Source organism: Canis aureus, chromosome X (genome assembly GCF_053574225.1).
Source record: "Canis aureus isolate CA01 chromosome X, VMU_Caureus_v.1.0, whole genome shotgun sequence".
Taxonomy (NCBI): Eukaryota; Metazoa; Chordata; class Mammalia; order Carnivora; family Canidae; genus Canis; species Canis aureus.
Genome location: NC_135649.1, coordinates 93,107,855 through 93,123,846, shown reverse-complemented (window position 1 = coordinate 93,123,846; position 15,992 = coordinate 93,107,855). Strand labels below are relative to the sequence as shown.

The 15,992-nt window shown below is 35.8% G+C and overlaps 1 protein-coding gene across 3 annotated transcripts in view; it reads left to right on the top strand.

Annotated features, from left to right (window-relative positions):
* CFAP47 (cilia and flagella associated protein 47) overlaps positions 1 to 15,992 on the top strand; it is a 513,403-nt gene that overhangs the window by 439,479 nt on the left and 57,932 nt on the right. For all 3 annotated transcript variants that reach the window (XM_077887395.1, XM_077887396.1, XM_077887394.1), the window contains 3 exons: positions 8,698 to 8,857; positions 10,519 to 10,613; positions 14,602 to 14,754. In XM_077887395.1, coding sequence (XP_077743521.1) covers positions 8,698 to 8,857; positions 10,519 to 10,613; positions 14,602 to 14,754 — 408 coding nt within the window. The remainder of the gene's footprint in view (positions 1 to 8,697; positions 8,858 to 10,518; positions 10,614 to 14,601; positions 14,755 to 15,992) is intronic.

Genomic DNA, 15,992 nt, shown 5'->3' with positions numbered 1-15,992 from the left:
GTCTCTGCCTCTCTCTGTCTCTCTCTGTGACTATCATACATTAAAAAAAAAAAAAAAAAGAGTATATTGGCTTACTCTTTATGAGAGATAATTGCTGTGTCTCATGTTGATTTAGTTAACATATATCATGTAGTTTGACAATCAACAATAAAATGTTATTTGAAAAGTAATATGTTTTTGAAACTAAATGTTGCTATTTATGAATTGGAGAATGTCCTTAAGAGCTCAGTGTTTAGGGGCTCCTGGTGGCTCAGCCAGTTAGGCATCTGACTCTTGATTTGGGCTAGTTCATGATTTTGGGGTGGTGGGATTGAGCCCCACATCCAGCTCTGCACTCAGCATGGATCCTGCTCGAGATTTTCTCTCCCTTTCCCTCTGCCCCTCCTCCCAATCGCATGTCCTCCCTTTCTGTAAAAATAAAATAAATAAAATCTTTAAAAAAAAAAAAAGAGCTCAGTGTTTAGTGACATTTACTGTGCATGCTGCTGCCTAACGTAAAGCATGCCCAGATCTCCAGATAATTGTCATGAATGTTTATTAAATTATGTCTGCAGCTGAGCATGACTTCACATTTTTAATAAAATTTCTCTTCCTATTATGTCAAATGACCAATTTTCCACACAAATAAGCACAGGTTCCAATCACATAGATTTGTAATTACGATTTATAGCATAAAGCAGGTGGATTTCTTAGCTAGTCAGTGAAGCTACTGATTTTATTGTAAAAGACAAAGCTACAGCTTTGCTTATGCAAAGATGTCTGGATGCCTGCCCTTTAGAAAAGTCTGTAAACCTGAAATTTAGACCACTAACATCACTAGAATATTTCTACTCAGAAAACAGAAATTGAACTTATTTAAATAGTTTATGTAAGGTCTAGGCTTGTAAAATGGAGCCCAAGGTGCAGTGCCATTTTGGGGGGGGGGGCATTTCATGCAATTTTCTTAGTTGCAGAAATATAGGTGAATATTCTGACAGAGAGAAGAGAGAAGACTAATATCTGCTCAGGCATTATAGGCCTTTAAAGCAGGTAGAATGGTTGATATTTGGATGGATGGAGAGAAAGGAAAGTAGAGAAATTTTAAATGATGAACTTTTGGTGAGACATGGTTTTCCTGTAGTAAAATATGCTTATAATAAAATTTCCTACAGTGAATTGAAACTTGGTAACTACTACTGACATGCAGCATTTCCTCTTCTCACATCTGATATACTTCCTGTTTCATTGAAAATATAGGGTGAAATCAGAGTCTAATTGTTCTTCCATTATACCAACCAGCCTAATTTTATTTTCATCCCTGTGTCTTGCATTCCCTCCCATTATATCAGAAAAGTTCTCTTTTGGAGTCCTGGTTTCCAGGACTTAATTCTCTCTTGATTCTCCTTCTCTCTCTCTAGTAAGTCCTCTTCATTCTCTTTTGCACGTTTGCCCCCTGTTCCCGTCCTGTGACTTCCTAGAGGCCCAAGGCTCAGTCTTCTCTTCATTTCTAGCCACACTCATTCCTGATAAGGTCTCCCCATTCAGTCACACATGAAGTTCTAAGAACTTCTAAACTGATAACTCCAGCTTCAACCTCTCCTTTTTTTTTTTTTTTTTTTTTTAAGATTTTAGTTATTTATTCATGAGACACACAGAGAGAGAGAGGCAGAGATATAGGTAGAGGGAGAAGCAGGCTCCTTGCAGGGAGCCCGATGTGGAACTCGATCCCGGATGGGATCATGCCCTGAGCTGAAAGCAGACACTCAACCACTGAAGCACCCAGATGTCCCCCTTCAATCTCTCCTTAAATACAGTTCATATAGCCACTTGCTATCTCCATAGTCCCCACCATGGATGTCTACAAGGCTTCTCAAACTTCCTTAGTTGCTCTAGGCAAATGACACCTCATCAGAGAGGCCTTCCTGGACCACTCTATCTTTACATCCACATAACTCTCTAACCCTTTATTGTTTTATTTATACCATACATACAAATACATTTTATTATTGTTTGACTCCTACCCTCACCCCCTGACACATTCTGGAATGCATGACTCAGGAAAGCGGGGGATACATTTTTTTCCACCATTTTATCCCCAGCGCTTATTATAGTGCATGACATATAATATTTTCTGAATGAATAAATGAAAGTATAAAACAGTGTAGAAATAATGTATACTGTACAAAATGGGATTATATGAATGGAATTGGAATAGTACCTTTCCATAGCAAAACACTGATATGTATATTACATTAGCTTTTTTCATAGGAGGAAAATCTCACTTAGAAATTTAAATAACTTTCCCAATGCTAGCAAATAACAGAGCAAACATTGAAACTTCTAAAGCTCATGCTCTACACTATATCATAGAGTATTCCTGTAGTAAAGAGAGAGATCTTACATGCACATACATACACATACACTTGCATGCGCACATGCACACACACACACAGTATGATGCAGGAGCAGGGAGGACATGGTAATTGATCAGTAAAGTATATTAGTTGTAGTAGTAGACATTTATTTTATCTTAGAATTTTCTGTGGATAGTTTTAATTGAAAATAAAATTAGCTACTTTTCCAAGAAAATATTCAATTCCCTGAAATTAATTTTTCAATCTTATTTATCTTTTCTATTTATGAGGAAAAATGTTATCATAGAATATTAGGACTGGAAGGAACATGAAAATATTCTATTCCAGCACTCAAAGTCCAAAACCATTCTCTCATCACTGTCAGTGCTTATGCAGCATGTATTTGATGGCCTTTAATCATGGAAAACTCTCATTCATTGTGCATCTGGTCAGGAGGCTTTTTCACTCATTTTGAGTCAACAATGAAGTGTTTACATTAAAATCAATATTTTAAGTGTTACTTTGTTTTTATTTTTGCTAATGAATTCTTAGACTTAAAAAGCGAACACAAAACTTCACCTTACAGTTGCTTAGCTCCTGGTGTAAAATTTACCTCAGCAACCATATTTGTGTTGAATAACTCCAAAATCTACTTTTAAAGCATTATATATCCCAAACTGAACATTTTTTTTCTAAGAAGCATGGATATGTGTCTTTGCCCCAGTTACCTGTTTTAGTAAATATGACCTTCCACTTACTGCTTACTTTTTCTACACTAGTCCCCTTGGTAGTGTCTTCCTTGAACAACTTCTTCGTTAAATCTCAAGCATTAGCTAGCTCTTCAAAAGATAGACAACGCAAAGCAGCAACAGTCTCTAATCCTTGACGAAGAAAACACAATCTCTGATATGTCCTTTTTGCTATTCATTAGATGCCTCTATTCAGTTGATGAGATACAAGTAGAAAGGGAAAAATGCTTCATCCCTAGTTTTTCCATGATCATAGCAGCCAAACAGCAATCCGAGTCAACTTTCTTTATCTGCTCTATGTTATGAGAATCTGGAAGTAGAATTTCTGTAAGCAAATTCAATGGCATCCCATACTTCAGCCTCTAACATAAGAAAATATAATTTCATGGATTAGTTTGCTAGGGCTGTAATAACTAAACACTAGACTGGCTATTAAAAATTACTTAAACAAAATGAATTTATTTTATCACAGTTCTACAAGCTGGAAGTCCAAGATCAAGGAATTGGGGGGTTTGTTTTCTTCCAAGGCATTACTCCTTGGGTTTTAAATGGTTGCCTTTTCACTGTATCTTCATATGGTCTTTCCTTCAGGGTTTGCACATTCCAGGTGTGTGTCTGTGTGTCTGAATTTCTTCTTTTTATAAGGACACCCATCATATTGGACAAAGGCCCACCCTGACAGTCTTATTTTAACTTAACCACTTCTATAAAGGCCCTAACTCCAAATATAGTCACATTTTGGGATACAGGAGATCAGGGCTTCATCCTGTCAGTGGCTGGAGACCAATGGCACACATAATTCAGCCCATAGCATCTCCACAGGAACCAATGAAAGGACTCTTCTCCAAACTACCACATTAACAATTCTGTTCCATTTTTTAGTTATAACTTAAAGACTTTTGAAATAGGTTATTGAAACTATAAAGCATCCAAGTAGAAAGTGCATAGATTTCATGTTTGAAATGGTTGATGACAAGTCATGTTCATCTTATACTCTTATTTAAAATTAAAATTTAGGGCAGCCCGGGTGGCTCAGCGGTTTAGCACTGCCTTCAGCCCCGGGCATGATCCTGGAGACCCGGAATCGAGTCCCATGTCAGGCTCCCTGCATGGAGCCTGCTTCTCCCCCTGCCTGTGTCTCTGCCTCTCTCTCTCTCTCTTTCTGTGTGTGTGTCTCTCATGAATAAATCAATAAAATGTTAAAAAAAAAAAAAGATTTCTCCAAAAACCCTTTAAAAAATTAAATTAAATTAAAATTTAAACTTGTACTCTTGGGACGCCTGGGTAGCTCAGGGGGTGATCCCAGGATCTGGGATCAAGTCCCACATCGGGCTCCCTGCATGGAGCCTGCTTCTTCCTCTGCCTGTGTCTCTACTTCTCTCTGTGTGTGTCTCTCATGAATAAATAAACAAATAAAATCTTTTAAAAAATAAAAAAATAAAACTTGTACTCTTATTTAAAATAAACCGTGATAACCAAAATAATAGCATGACTTAGGGTGCTAATATGTTTCTTAGTATCTCTTTGATTACCTGACATGGGTCATTCCTACTGCCATGCTAAATATTAGAACTTATGCTGTGGAAAGCAGTAATGTCATATCACTAAAGTGATTAAAAATGAATCTCCTAGAATGAAATACTTTCATTTCTAAAATGAGGATTATGCTACTCTCTTGAGAAGATTTTCTTCTAAGAAGGAAGGAAACCTCATAGCCATTAAAGCATTGTACAATTTCTGTATTTCAAATGAGAGATCAGTCCATAAATATTTCTAACACCTTTAATCAAAAGAGCAATCAAAGTAGCAGTTTTAAAATATACTGAATAAAATTTGAATGCTAAGTGCAACAAGGCCATAGGAGATTTCAAAGGCAAAACAGTAATATCACACTTTGTAACATTTCTCAGATACTAAGCATGAAGTATTATCAAGGTTTCAAAAATTCTGTAAATAATATATACCTCTCATAAAATATATAAATCCACAAAATTAATTATGTAAAATAAAATGTGCATATCCCCCCATGCTTATTAGGGTTTTGAACCTGAAGAATGATAACTGTAATAGAAAAAAGTAAGTTTGTTTGTGTGGTTACCATATGGAAATGGGAGAAAACAGAAAGAAGCAAGCTCAGAAAATGTTTGAGTTTAGAATATGTTTATCAACCTAAGAAGTATAGTAATCATCATACTAACTGGATTTCCTTGTCAGAAGGAAGAAAAAATTGATGTGGTTCCTCTCAGCTTCCTGCTAAATACATGTGAAGATGCTGAAACAAACCTCTAGCAAGACTGAAAACTGAAACTGGCAGAAAAGCAACTCCAAGAACCTAGAAGCACCTAATACAATGCCCAGATGAAAAATATAAAATAAAGGCCAATGCTTGCTCTTGGATAGATCATGAATAGACAAAAATGTCAGTTACCCCAAAAGTATAAATGTAGGGTGATTCCATTAAAAGTACTATTTAAAAATAAATAAAATAATAAAATAAAATAAAATAAAATAAAATAAAATAAAATAAAATAAAATAACTATTTGCCACCCCTGGAGCTAAAGAACCCTTCATTCCATACGTGGAAAAATTCTTTTTAAAAATGAGCTGGAGGAGGAGGCAGTTAGTCCCACTAGAAAATAACACATGTGTAATTACAACAATGTGGCATGTACAAGTGAAGAGAAAGAAAGACCAAAGAAATCTAGGGAATTCAGAAAAAAAAGTAAAATATGTATAGACATGCCATGAAGGCAGCATTTCAAGTCAGGGAACTTTTAAATAAGTGGTTTTGTATAATTAGTCCCATATAGAAAATCAGCAACATTGGATACATTTCTTCCTCATTTCATATGTATGGTTAAGTTACAAATGGATCAAATAACTATAAAAACCAAAGCATTTAGGTATTAGAAGAAAACACTCGGGACCCCTGGGTGGCTCAGCGGTTTGGCGCCTGCCTTTGGCCCAGGGCACGATCCTGGAGTCCCGGGATTGAGTCCCGCATCGGGCTCCCTGCGTGGAGCCTGCTTGTGTCTCTGCCTTTCTCTCTCTATGTCTATCATGAATAAATAAATAAAATCTTTAAAATAAAAAAAAGAAGGAAACACTAATAGTGTTTTACAGGATAATGGGAAAACCACAGAAAATAAAACTCATTTGTGAGACACAAAATGAACTTGATAAATTCTCCAAGTTCTTTTTGTTAAATTTTATTGATTTCATGGAAGTTAATAATAGCACAGTGATTCTTACTATTCAAACATGACAATTAAGGAAACTTAAGATCACTTCAGCAGGGAGCTATTTCTACTTGTAGACTGGTAAGACATTACAGTCACAAATAGGCTACTGGATTTGTAATTAAATGGGCTTATTTATCATAGCATTGTCTTTCTATACTTTCAATTCAAATATTATAAGAAACATGGTGTTGGTAATGAATTACCCCTTCGTATCTTTCTCTTGGCTCCTTACACCATCTAAATGTCTAGGTTTTATTTTTAGCCATAGTGAAATCTATTTTTAGTGGTAACATAGAATTTTGTAAGGGTAAATGATCATTCCTGAACTTGATTTCCTTGGGGATGTGTAAATCATTTATTTGACTCAGCTCTTGTTCTTCTTATCCTATTCCAACTCTTTACCCTATCCTATTCCAGCTCTTGCTGCTTTTATCCACTGAATGCAATGATTCATTAAACATCTAGAGTTCATAAAGACAAAGCTGAAGACGGCAGACATTGCTTAGGTATCTTAGTTAGCAACACAAACTTTCACTGGGACTTTGGCAAGTTTTTTAACCAAACTGTCTCAGTTTCTCCACCTCTAAAATGAGAAACATAGTAGCGTGTAATTTACAGTGATTTTCTGAACATGAAGTGAGGTATTGTGTGAAAAATACTTAGCACAGAGCCTGGCATATAGTAAGTACTTAATAAATATTAAGTAGTAATCATATTAATTATTAACTACTATTAACTATGCTATGAGATAGAACAGTTTCATTTCCTGAAGGAGTGATGTTTAAAAATTGATAAGAATTTTGAGACAGGACATTTTGCAGAGGGGCCCTTTTCTTTTCTTTTTTAAGATTTTATTTATTTATTTTTAAAAACCCAGAATTTAATGTATATGAATATTTATCTGATATTTACTTTTTATTATTTTTATTTTTAAAAAAGATTTTATTAATTTATTCATGATAGAGAGAGAGAGAGAAAGAGAGAGGCAGAGACATAGGTAGAGGGAGAGGCAGGGCTCCCTGCGGGGAGCTCGAGACTCAATCCCAGGACCCTGAGATCATACCCTGAGCCAAAGGCAGTTGCTCAACCACTGAGCCACCCAGATGCCCCAGAGGGCCATTTTCTAAGTCTTTTCTTGATGTTCTTAATAGTTTAGTACAGTGTTCTCATCTGAGACAAAATGGCTTTGAAAATCATTGATTTTATAACAAAGAATATAAAAACCAGAATACAATCAAAAATCTCTTCTGTTCTTATAAAGAAATAGTGTTACTCTCCAAAATAAAAGAAGACATCTATCCCTTGGAAATCCTCACTGCTTTAAATACCCAGAAGCTCACCATGCTTCCAACCTCCCCATCTCCCCATACTTGTCCAGTAAGTAGGATGCATGTTTTCTTTCAAAGTGTGGCCACATGACTATCTGCTTCTGGAATGCATAAGGAGCTGTACTTAAACATGCAGCTTTTGGGCCCCAGCCCAGACTGAATAAACCAGAATCTATAGGTGGAGCTGAGCAGGCTCACGTCTAACAAATTTTGTACGCAGTTCTTATGAAAAGTGAAGGTTGAAAAATTTGAATTTTATTAGAACACAAGAAAATGCCGTCAGTTTTTCTGTCAGTTTTTCTGTCCTCTGGTGTTTACAGCCTGGAGCAAATCCCCCTTTCTTTCACAAATAAGCTTTGACTTCCCTGGTGGATCAATTAAATAAATGAACAGTTTACTGGTAACAACTTTAGTACTCCAAACAGAAACCTGGAGCTGTTATGGTCTAGGAAAAAGAAATACACAAAATAATTAAAGAGTCAAAAATTGCTGTGCTTTGGCTTTTGCAAAGTGTAGTAAGACTTGGGGGGCGCCTGGGTGGCTCAGTCGGTTGAGGGTCTTCCTTCAGCTCAGGTCATGATCCCAGTGTCCTGGGATGGAGCTTTGCTCAGCAGCGAGGAGCCTGCTTCTCCTTTTTCTGCTGCTCCTCCCCCATCTCATGCTCGCACACTCTCTCTCTCCAGTAAATACATAAAATCCTTAAAAAAACTGTGGAAAGACTTGGAAAGACTCGTGGGTTTTATGGTTCTTTTACCACTCTGGGAAACCCAAGCCTTCACTTTTGACATTTCCTCATCCCTTCCAGACTCTTCAGGAGAAGCTTCTTGCCTCAGGATAAAATATGTTTTTTTAATAGGGTTGATGGCATGTGAGGAAAATTGGTGAAGCCAGTGCAGGGTACTTATAATGTAGCATAAAGCATTTTCTTGCTCCGAAGTGATTTTGAAAAGCTGGTAGTCAATACAGGAATTAGGAGATTATTTTCAGCTGTCTATATTCTAAAAATGTTTACCACATTAAAAATTATTTTTGTGGTTTTTATAGGAATCGTATTGCCTCCTAAGGGGAATATAGATATCCCAGTGTTATTCATGCCCAACATTATGAAATTACACAAAACAGCGGTCATTGTTCAAATGATGAGGGCAAACAGAGAAAACTGGCCAATTGACAATTTTGACGAATTGAGCCCAGAGATGAAAAGGTAACTTTTAAGTAAGGATAATTGAAGAAAAATGGTTTTATTTTGACTGGCGCTGACGTGATCACTTTCTGTTCTGTGTTATGTAATGTAAAGCTCATGATTTTATATTCTCTGAGGTGTTGAAATTTATATGTTCCGAAGAGGAAAATACATTTGTTATGTGGGTAGAATATATATCATTTGACGTTCAGAGGGATTTGAAGTTCAGAGTGATGAGCAAGTCAACCTTAAGTATCATGTCAATGAATCAGAGTCAGAGACATGCAAAGGGATTCTTTTTGACTGGGAAAATACTTATTGCTGAGACAACAAATAATAAATCTCTAGAGAACAACCTGAAGCAGCTTGTCTTGGCAAAGTATTGGGACTTGGGATGCTGACATTCACCAAGTGATGGCCCTGTGCCAGGTGTGTATGACACCCTGAGGCAACACCACTATGACTACTGCTGTACTGTGTTATTGCCAGGATACAGATTGCTTGGATTCTCTTTGCTTCACTGAAGTTTAAGCCAACTCCAATAATGATCCAAAATATATGTTTTCTCTGCTTTTATAATTTAATTAAATAATGATCTAGAAATCTTAATTAAAAGGAAATTCTGTCTTTGCCTTATGTGTATATATTTCTTCTCCACATTAAAAAAAAAAATTCTTTTCTGTGAGCCCATTAGTGTCCATTCTGCCACGATTTTCACCATTCCTATAGTCAAGACACCCTATGAATTTGTGGGCCCCAGTGTAAAATGAAAATGAGAGGGCCCTTGTTCAAAAGTGGTTGAGAATTTCAGGACGGTTACAGTGGTGTGTTAAACAATCATGGAACAATTCTAGGTGTGGGGTCCACGTGCTGTGTGTTGCTCAAGTCATGTGCTCGTGAAGCTGGTCCTGCCTGCTGTGTCTTCTGTTTCATTTTTAACAAGAAAAGCCAATTGTCAACAATGATCAGAACCATTTTGTACAATTACTGTTGTCTTGATGGTGTATGACAGACTTAACAATATTTTGACAAATGGCCTTTTTTAACCAATATCCCCAAAAAGTAGGTTCTTTGTCACTTTCTTTTATTATTATTATTATTATTATTATTATTATTATTATTATTTATTCATGAGAGACACAGAAAGAGAGAGAGGCAGAGACACAGGCAGAGGGAGAAGCAGGTTCCACGCAGGGAGCCCGACATGGGACTCGATCCCGGGACCCCAGGATCAGGCCCTGGGCCGAAGGCAGGCGCTAAACCGCTAAGCCACCCGGGCGTCCCTCTTTATCACTTTCTGATGTCTTGTACTTAATGGCATTTTTTGTGTTTTGTGTTTTGCCTATCCAATTTAGAATACAACCCATAGGAACTGTATTACCTCTGATTAATCACATTTTAGTCACATCAATAAATACCAACTTTTAAAAGCAGGGGAAAAGCTCTTCAGTTTTAAGTTCCATCTCACAATCTTTGCATTACATTTTTCTTTGTGATAATTCCCCAGGGTTTGCTTTGAAGTGTTCATAACACTTGCAGAAAATGTGGTGTATTTCATAGTTTCTCTCTATCAGAGTTTAAATTCATGAGCTTTGCTAAAATACCATTAAGTTAATAATGAATATTCTCTTTTATGCTAATATTGAAAGTGTTCATATTTTTTGTTCACTCTTCCTAACTAGAACCCTGGGAATAGAAAGTGGAGAAATCCAAGCAATACACTGGATATACCCTATTCTTGGACTTCCTCAGGCACTACATTCTAAATGCCCTCAAGGTAGGTATGCTGTAGAGTCACAAAACACTAAGATTCCAAGTGATCTTAGAGGCTCCTTTAATCCTGTCTCTTCTGGTACAAGCAAGAGAACTGAGGTCCAGAGAAAGTAAATCGTGAAGTGAATAACCCTACTGGTAGGAGCGCCAGGACTGAATCTGGTCTCCTAACCGTAAGTCCAATGATGTTTCCACCAAACCACACCATTTCCTGTTGTTCTTCCTGTTGCTGAAACCCCGGGATCAGCTAATATAGAAAATAACATTAACTTCAGGCCCCTTTATCCCACATTCTGTGAGGGACTCAGAGACCTGCCCTGGATCTATAAGATTCCCAGGTACTTTGGTTCTTGCGTCACATTTATTTGCCAGATTCCAGCTTCTGTGTAACTCTAAGTCTCATCTAAGAACTGTCCTATGGGGACACTGATCCCTCTATTCTCTGTTGTCCCAGACACTAAACTTGTATGATGTCCTCCAAAAACCAGTCGGAATGTACTGAAGTTTTCAAGGAGGTTCACTTCACTACCATATACACAACATAAAAATTCCTACTCTTAAAATGCCTTTCTTTTTCTCAGCGACCGCTCTTTTTCTTTCCCATACTCCAAACTTCTCTGAAGTTTCTGTGTGTTCTCTTTCCTCAATACTCTTCTCACTTTTTCCACATTGCTTGCTTTTCTCATCTTCTTTCCAGAGTAAGCCTAAGAAACACAAATCCTTTTAGATATCTGTAAAGCAACCTCTTACCAGGCCTTACACATAGTTCTTCCTAACTAAGGAATACTGAATTGCTCATCTCCGCAAAGAGATACCTATTTTGGAGCCTCTCACTTGAGCAATACATATGAGCCAAAAGGAGTCCTGAAATTTTGAATTTTTCTTCTCCTTCCAGTATCAATCTTTGGTAGTGAAACAGAGTTAGTCTTCTACTGGCATATATTATTTCACCACCCTTCAAAAGAAGAGAAAATAGTAAATTTTGCTTGTGGATAATGACATTTCCCCAGATACACTGAAGGCCAAGGTTACATAATGCCTTATGTCATTTAATTTTAACTGAAGGAAAAATCCACATATCTAGCAGTACCTTTGACAGTAAATGTCATTTATTTTACTTGAAGTATTTTTGGTCTTAAGTGAAAAAATTATCAACACATAAATGTTTCAAATATACTAAATTATCTTCTGAATGCTCCAGAAAAATGCCAAAGCGTTTCTTTTATCTCCTTCTGGAATATAATTGTTTGTATATTTTCCATAGAGCTGAATGGTTCAAAATTTATAATACAGTCATCTGATCAAAGTGATATAATAAAGCCTAGACATTACTCTGTTGAAATACTAGCAGCAACGTTGCTCATGTTGACTGCAGACACAGTTTTGTTTTTCCCAGATTAAAGATTTAAAGCAGATTTTTTTCAGTCTGAAACAACGCCTGCGAAAACATAAAATCATAAATTTCTTGCAGTTTTCTTCAAAGAAAGTTAAACATGCTGCAGAAACAAAAAGGCATTTTCCATCAAGTCACTTCTGTTGGTAATTACTCAATTTTTAAATCAAGTGTGAGTTCTATAAATAGCCTATGTTGCTTTAGCACAACCCAGTAGTAACATCAGTGTTCTGAAACAGATTGTGTATTAGTTATTAAATCATTTTAGCAGAAGTCTAAAGCCTATTCTGGTAATTATTTTTGTCTACAAATGCCCTTGAGAAAAAAATAAGTACAATTACATAAATACATATTGCTTACTTTCTGTACAGTCCATCCTTCATTCTTCTGAACACATCAGACATAACCTATTGCTTTCCCTGCTCAACTGCATCATCATCGATGTTTACTGTTTCTTTTCTGTTTTTGTGTGTCTGTCACTCAGGTTATTCTTAAACCCAGGATACTTTTGTTGTACTGTGAGCCACCCCTTCTTTTTGTGTATTCCTATCTGCTCCTATCCATTGGGGCAGATAATTGGAAAGGACTCTACTACTGTCACAGTGTGAAGACAATGGAATGCGAATCCATTGTGATTGAGTAATCCGTGCATTGCCAGGGCACTAATTTCCGAAGGACTTAGAGGACAAGACCAGTGACATGATACTAATTGTAACTTTGATCACACTAATTTCCAATTTAATGCTTTAAGACTGAAGCTAATTAAAACCAGAGAAGCCTGTACATTTTCCTCAGTCATTTCAACCCTCTTAATTTACATCTTGCATTTCACTACTTATTCTAAGTTCAAAATGTTCCATATCAACCTGTAAATTTGAGAATTAAAAATGAATTTATATTAGATATTTATAAATGTGGTATGTATTGTGAAAAAACATAAATTTGAGGACATTATTTGATTGTGCAGTTTAGATGAATATATTATTACTGATGCCACAACAGTATGATATAATACATTTTTAAAGCTTTTTTATATTATGATTCCCATTTATCCCTTATATTAATGTTTTATGTGCATCTGAATTGACAAAAATATAGCATCTAACATATGTATTTTAAAGATTTATTTATCATTTTTTAGAAGGGAAGAGGGGCAGAAGAGGAAGGAAAGAGAGAATCTCAAGCAGACTCCCCGCTCCATCCCCCCCCACCCTGCCTTAGCACAGAGCCTAACATGGGGTTCAATCTCAAGACCCTGAGATCATGGTCTGAGCCAAAATCAAGAGTCAGACATTTAACCAACTGAGTCACCCAAGTGCCCCAAGCATTTAATATATTTTTGAGAAATAATATCTTTATTTATGTGGACTCTAATATACTTGGCCCCATGATATTATAGAACTAATGCCAGGGGAATGCATTATTACTCCTTTGTGTAATTAGTAGTTGTATTTAGAAATTATATTTTGGTTTCTCACAAGATCACTGACAACCTCTGTACTTGATATAAGAAAACACTGAAATTTAATATATATAAAAAAATATAAAAAGTTTCAGGGGCACCTGGGTGGCTCAGTCGATTGAGCATCCAACTCTTGGTTTCAGCTCAGGTCATGATCTCATGGGTCATAGGGATGGAGCCCTGCATCCAGCTTCCTGCTCAGCAGGGAGTCTGCTTGAAGATTCTCACCCTCTGCCCCTTCCCCTGTTTGTGATCTCTCTCTTTTTCTCTCTATCTCAAATAAATAAATAAATCTTTAAAAATATATGGATAAAGTTTTAATGTTGTATATTAAATTAAAATTATAATCACATTTTAACATGAATTTTAAATCATTATCATTTTTTTCAATTTTATTTTTAACTGTTAGTGTACTTTGTAAATTTAAAAGCAATTCACAAGAGAAAATCAAAATATTTTACTGAAATAATTTAAATATGAATTTTAGGGATCCCTGGGTGGCGCAGCGGTTTGGCGCCTGCCTTTGGCCCAGGGCACGATCCTGGAGACCCGGGATCGAGTCCCATGTCGGGCTCCCGGTGCATGGAGCCTGCTTCTCCCTCTGCCTGTGTCTCTGCCCCTCTCTCTCTCTGTGACTATCATAAAAAAAAATAAATAAATAAATAAATAAATAAATAAATAAATATGAATTTTAAGGTACATGTGAATAAAGAATAGGAAATATTTTTAAAGTATTATTACAAAATAAATGTTATAGAACTTATTTTTAAAAATTATTTGAAGGTATTTGCTATAGTATTACTATGTAAGTAGAGCTGGGTATTTGCCACAATGAACATACAGATAGCTGAAAAATTCACATGTTCATGACCACCAGTTGAATTATTGATATAACTAGGTGAGTTCCTGAATCAAATTTTACATCTTAATATAATCTTCTGTAATCTAGTGTATATCTTCCAGGTTAATCTTTGTCATGCTATTTTTACATATTATTTAATATTCTTATTTGCTTCCAAAATGTTAGTGTGTGTGTGTGTTAATGCCAGACACAGTAAGTCAAAGTATGCTAAAGGATATTTTTCATGACATAATTCATTTTCTTCCATCTCAACTGGAAATGTTTCTCTCCTATAGTTGTCGTAGAATGTCAGTCCAGGAAGAGGATAGAACAGGAGGTGGAAGTCACACTGACTGGTGATTTTTTTGGAGAAAGTCCTATCTTAGATTCGACAGATTTTATAGTGATTCCAAAAGGAAATTCACGTGGTTCTTATGAAGATATTGATGGTAAGAGAATCACAGTCATGGATATAAAAAATGATAATAAATAAAAACTCAATTTCTTTAAATTGCAGTTTGCTGGAGCACCTGGGTGGCTCAGCTGGTTAAACACCTGCCTTGGGTTCAGGTCATGATCTCAGGGTCCTGGGATCCAGCCCCATGTTGGACTCCCTGCTCAGTGGGGAGCTTGCTTCTCCTCCCCACTCCTGCTCTCTCTCTCTCTCTTTCACTATCTCTGTCTCTCTTTCAAATAAATATTTAAAATCTTAAAAAAAAAAAAGAAGATAACTCATTCTATTTAAAAAAATAGTTGCGATTTGCTGATTCCTCAGTTACATGAAAATCCACACCCAATATGTTTCAGTTACAATATATCCTTAAAATACTGTTTAGCAAGTGTTCAGTGATGTTTGTTCTCTTCATATAGTGGTCATTTCCAAAAGGAAAATAATTATAGTTGTTAATGTATTTATAAGAATAGATTATTATTCTGTCATCAGTGAGAAGAGAAAAAACTGTAGTAACTAAAATCCACATCCCTTCACTTTTAAACTCTTCCTTTATTTAAGGAATATGATTGAAGCCACGTTTACAGTTTTAAATTCAGAAACACGACCTTGCAAAAAGTGTTCTGTATTTAAAGAAATTGAAAAATTGACATAAATTAGATGCAATCCCCAAATAAATTTTGTATAATAATCCCTCTGGCATTTAAAATTTTAAAGAAAACTTTTCAACAAGTTAATATGAAGATCTGGCAAAATCAAATCCCAGTGATACAAGGTTTATTTTTCAGCTGTCTTCCAGATGAACTGAGGTAGAATGTTCCTATTTCTCATTGAAAGGGAAATCTCCTATGGCTGTATTTTATTAAAATCAGGGGGGAAAATCAGTGTTTAAGTGTTATTTAAAAAACAAATTGACCACAAAATTAAGTATGAAATTCCTGCAGAAATAATATATCTTCTCTGGTTTTCTCATTCATATCTATAGTTTTTTTTACATTGAATTTAGTATTATTATCTTTGTGTCTGATTTAATTATTTCTGTGATCAAAGAATATAAATGAGATATAAGTGAAGAGAGATAGAATATATGAGTATAGAGAGAGTATATAAGAGTAAAATAGTTTTTAATTTTTTATTTTTTATAATGTTGGCTGTTTCTATTAAATAAGAGATGTTCAGGATGCCTGGGTAGCTCCCCAGTTGAGCATCTGTCTTTGGCTCAGGGCGTGATCCTGG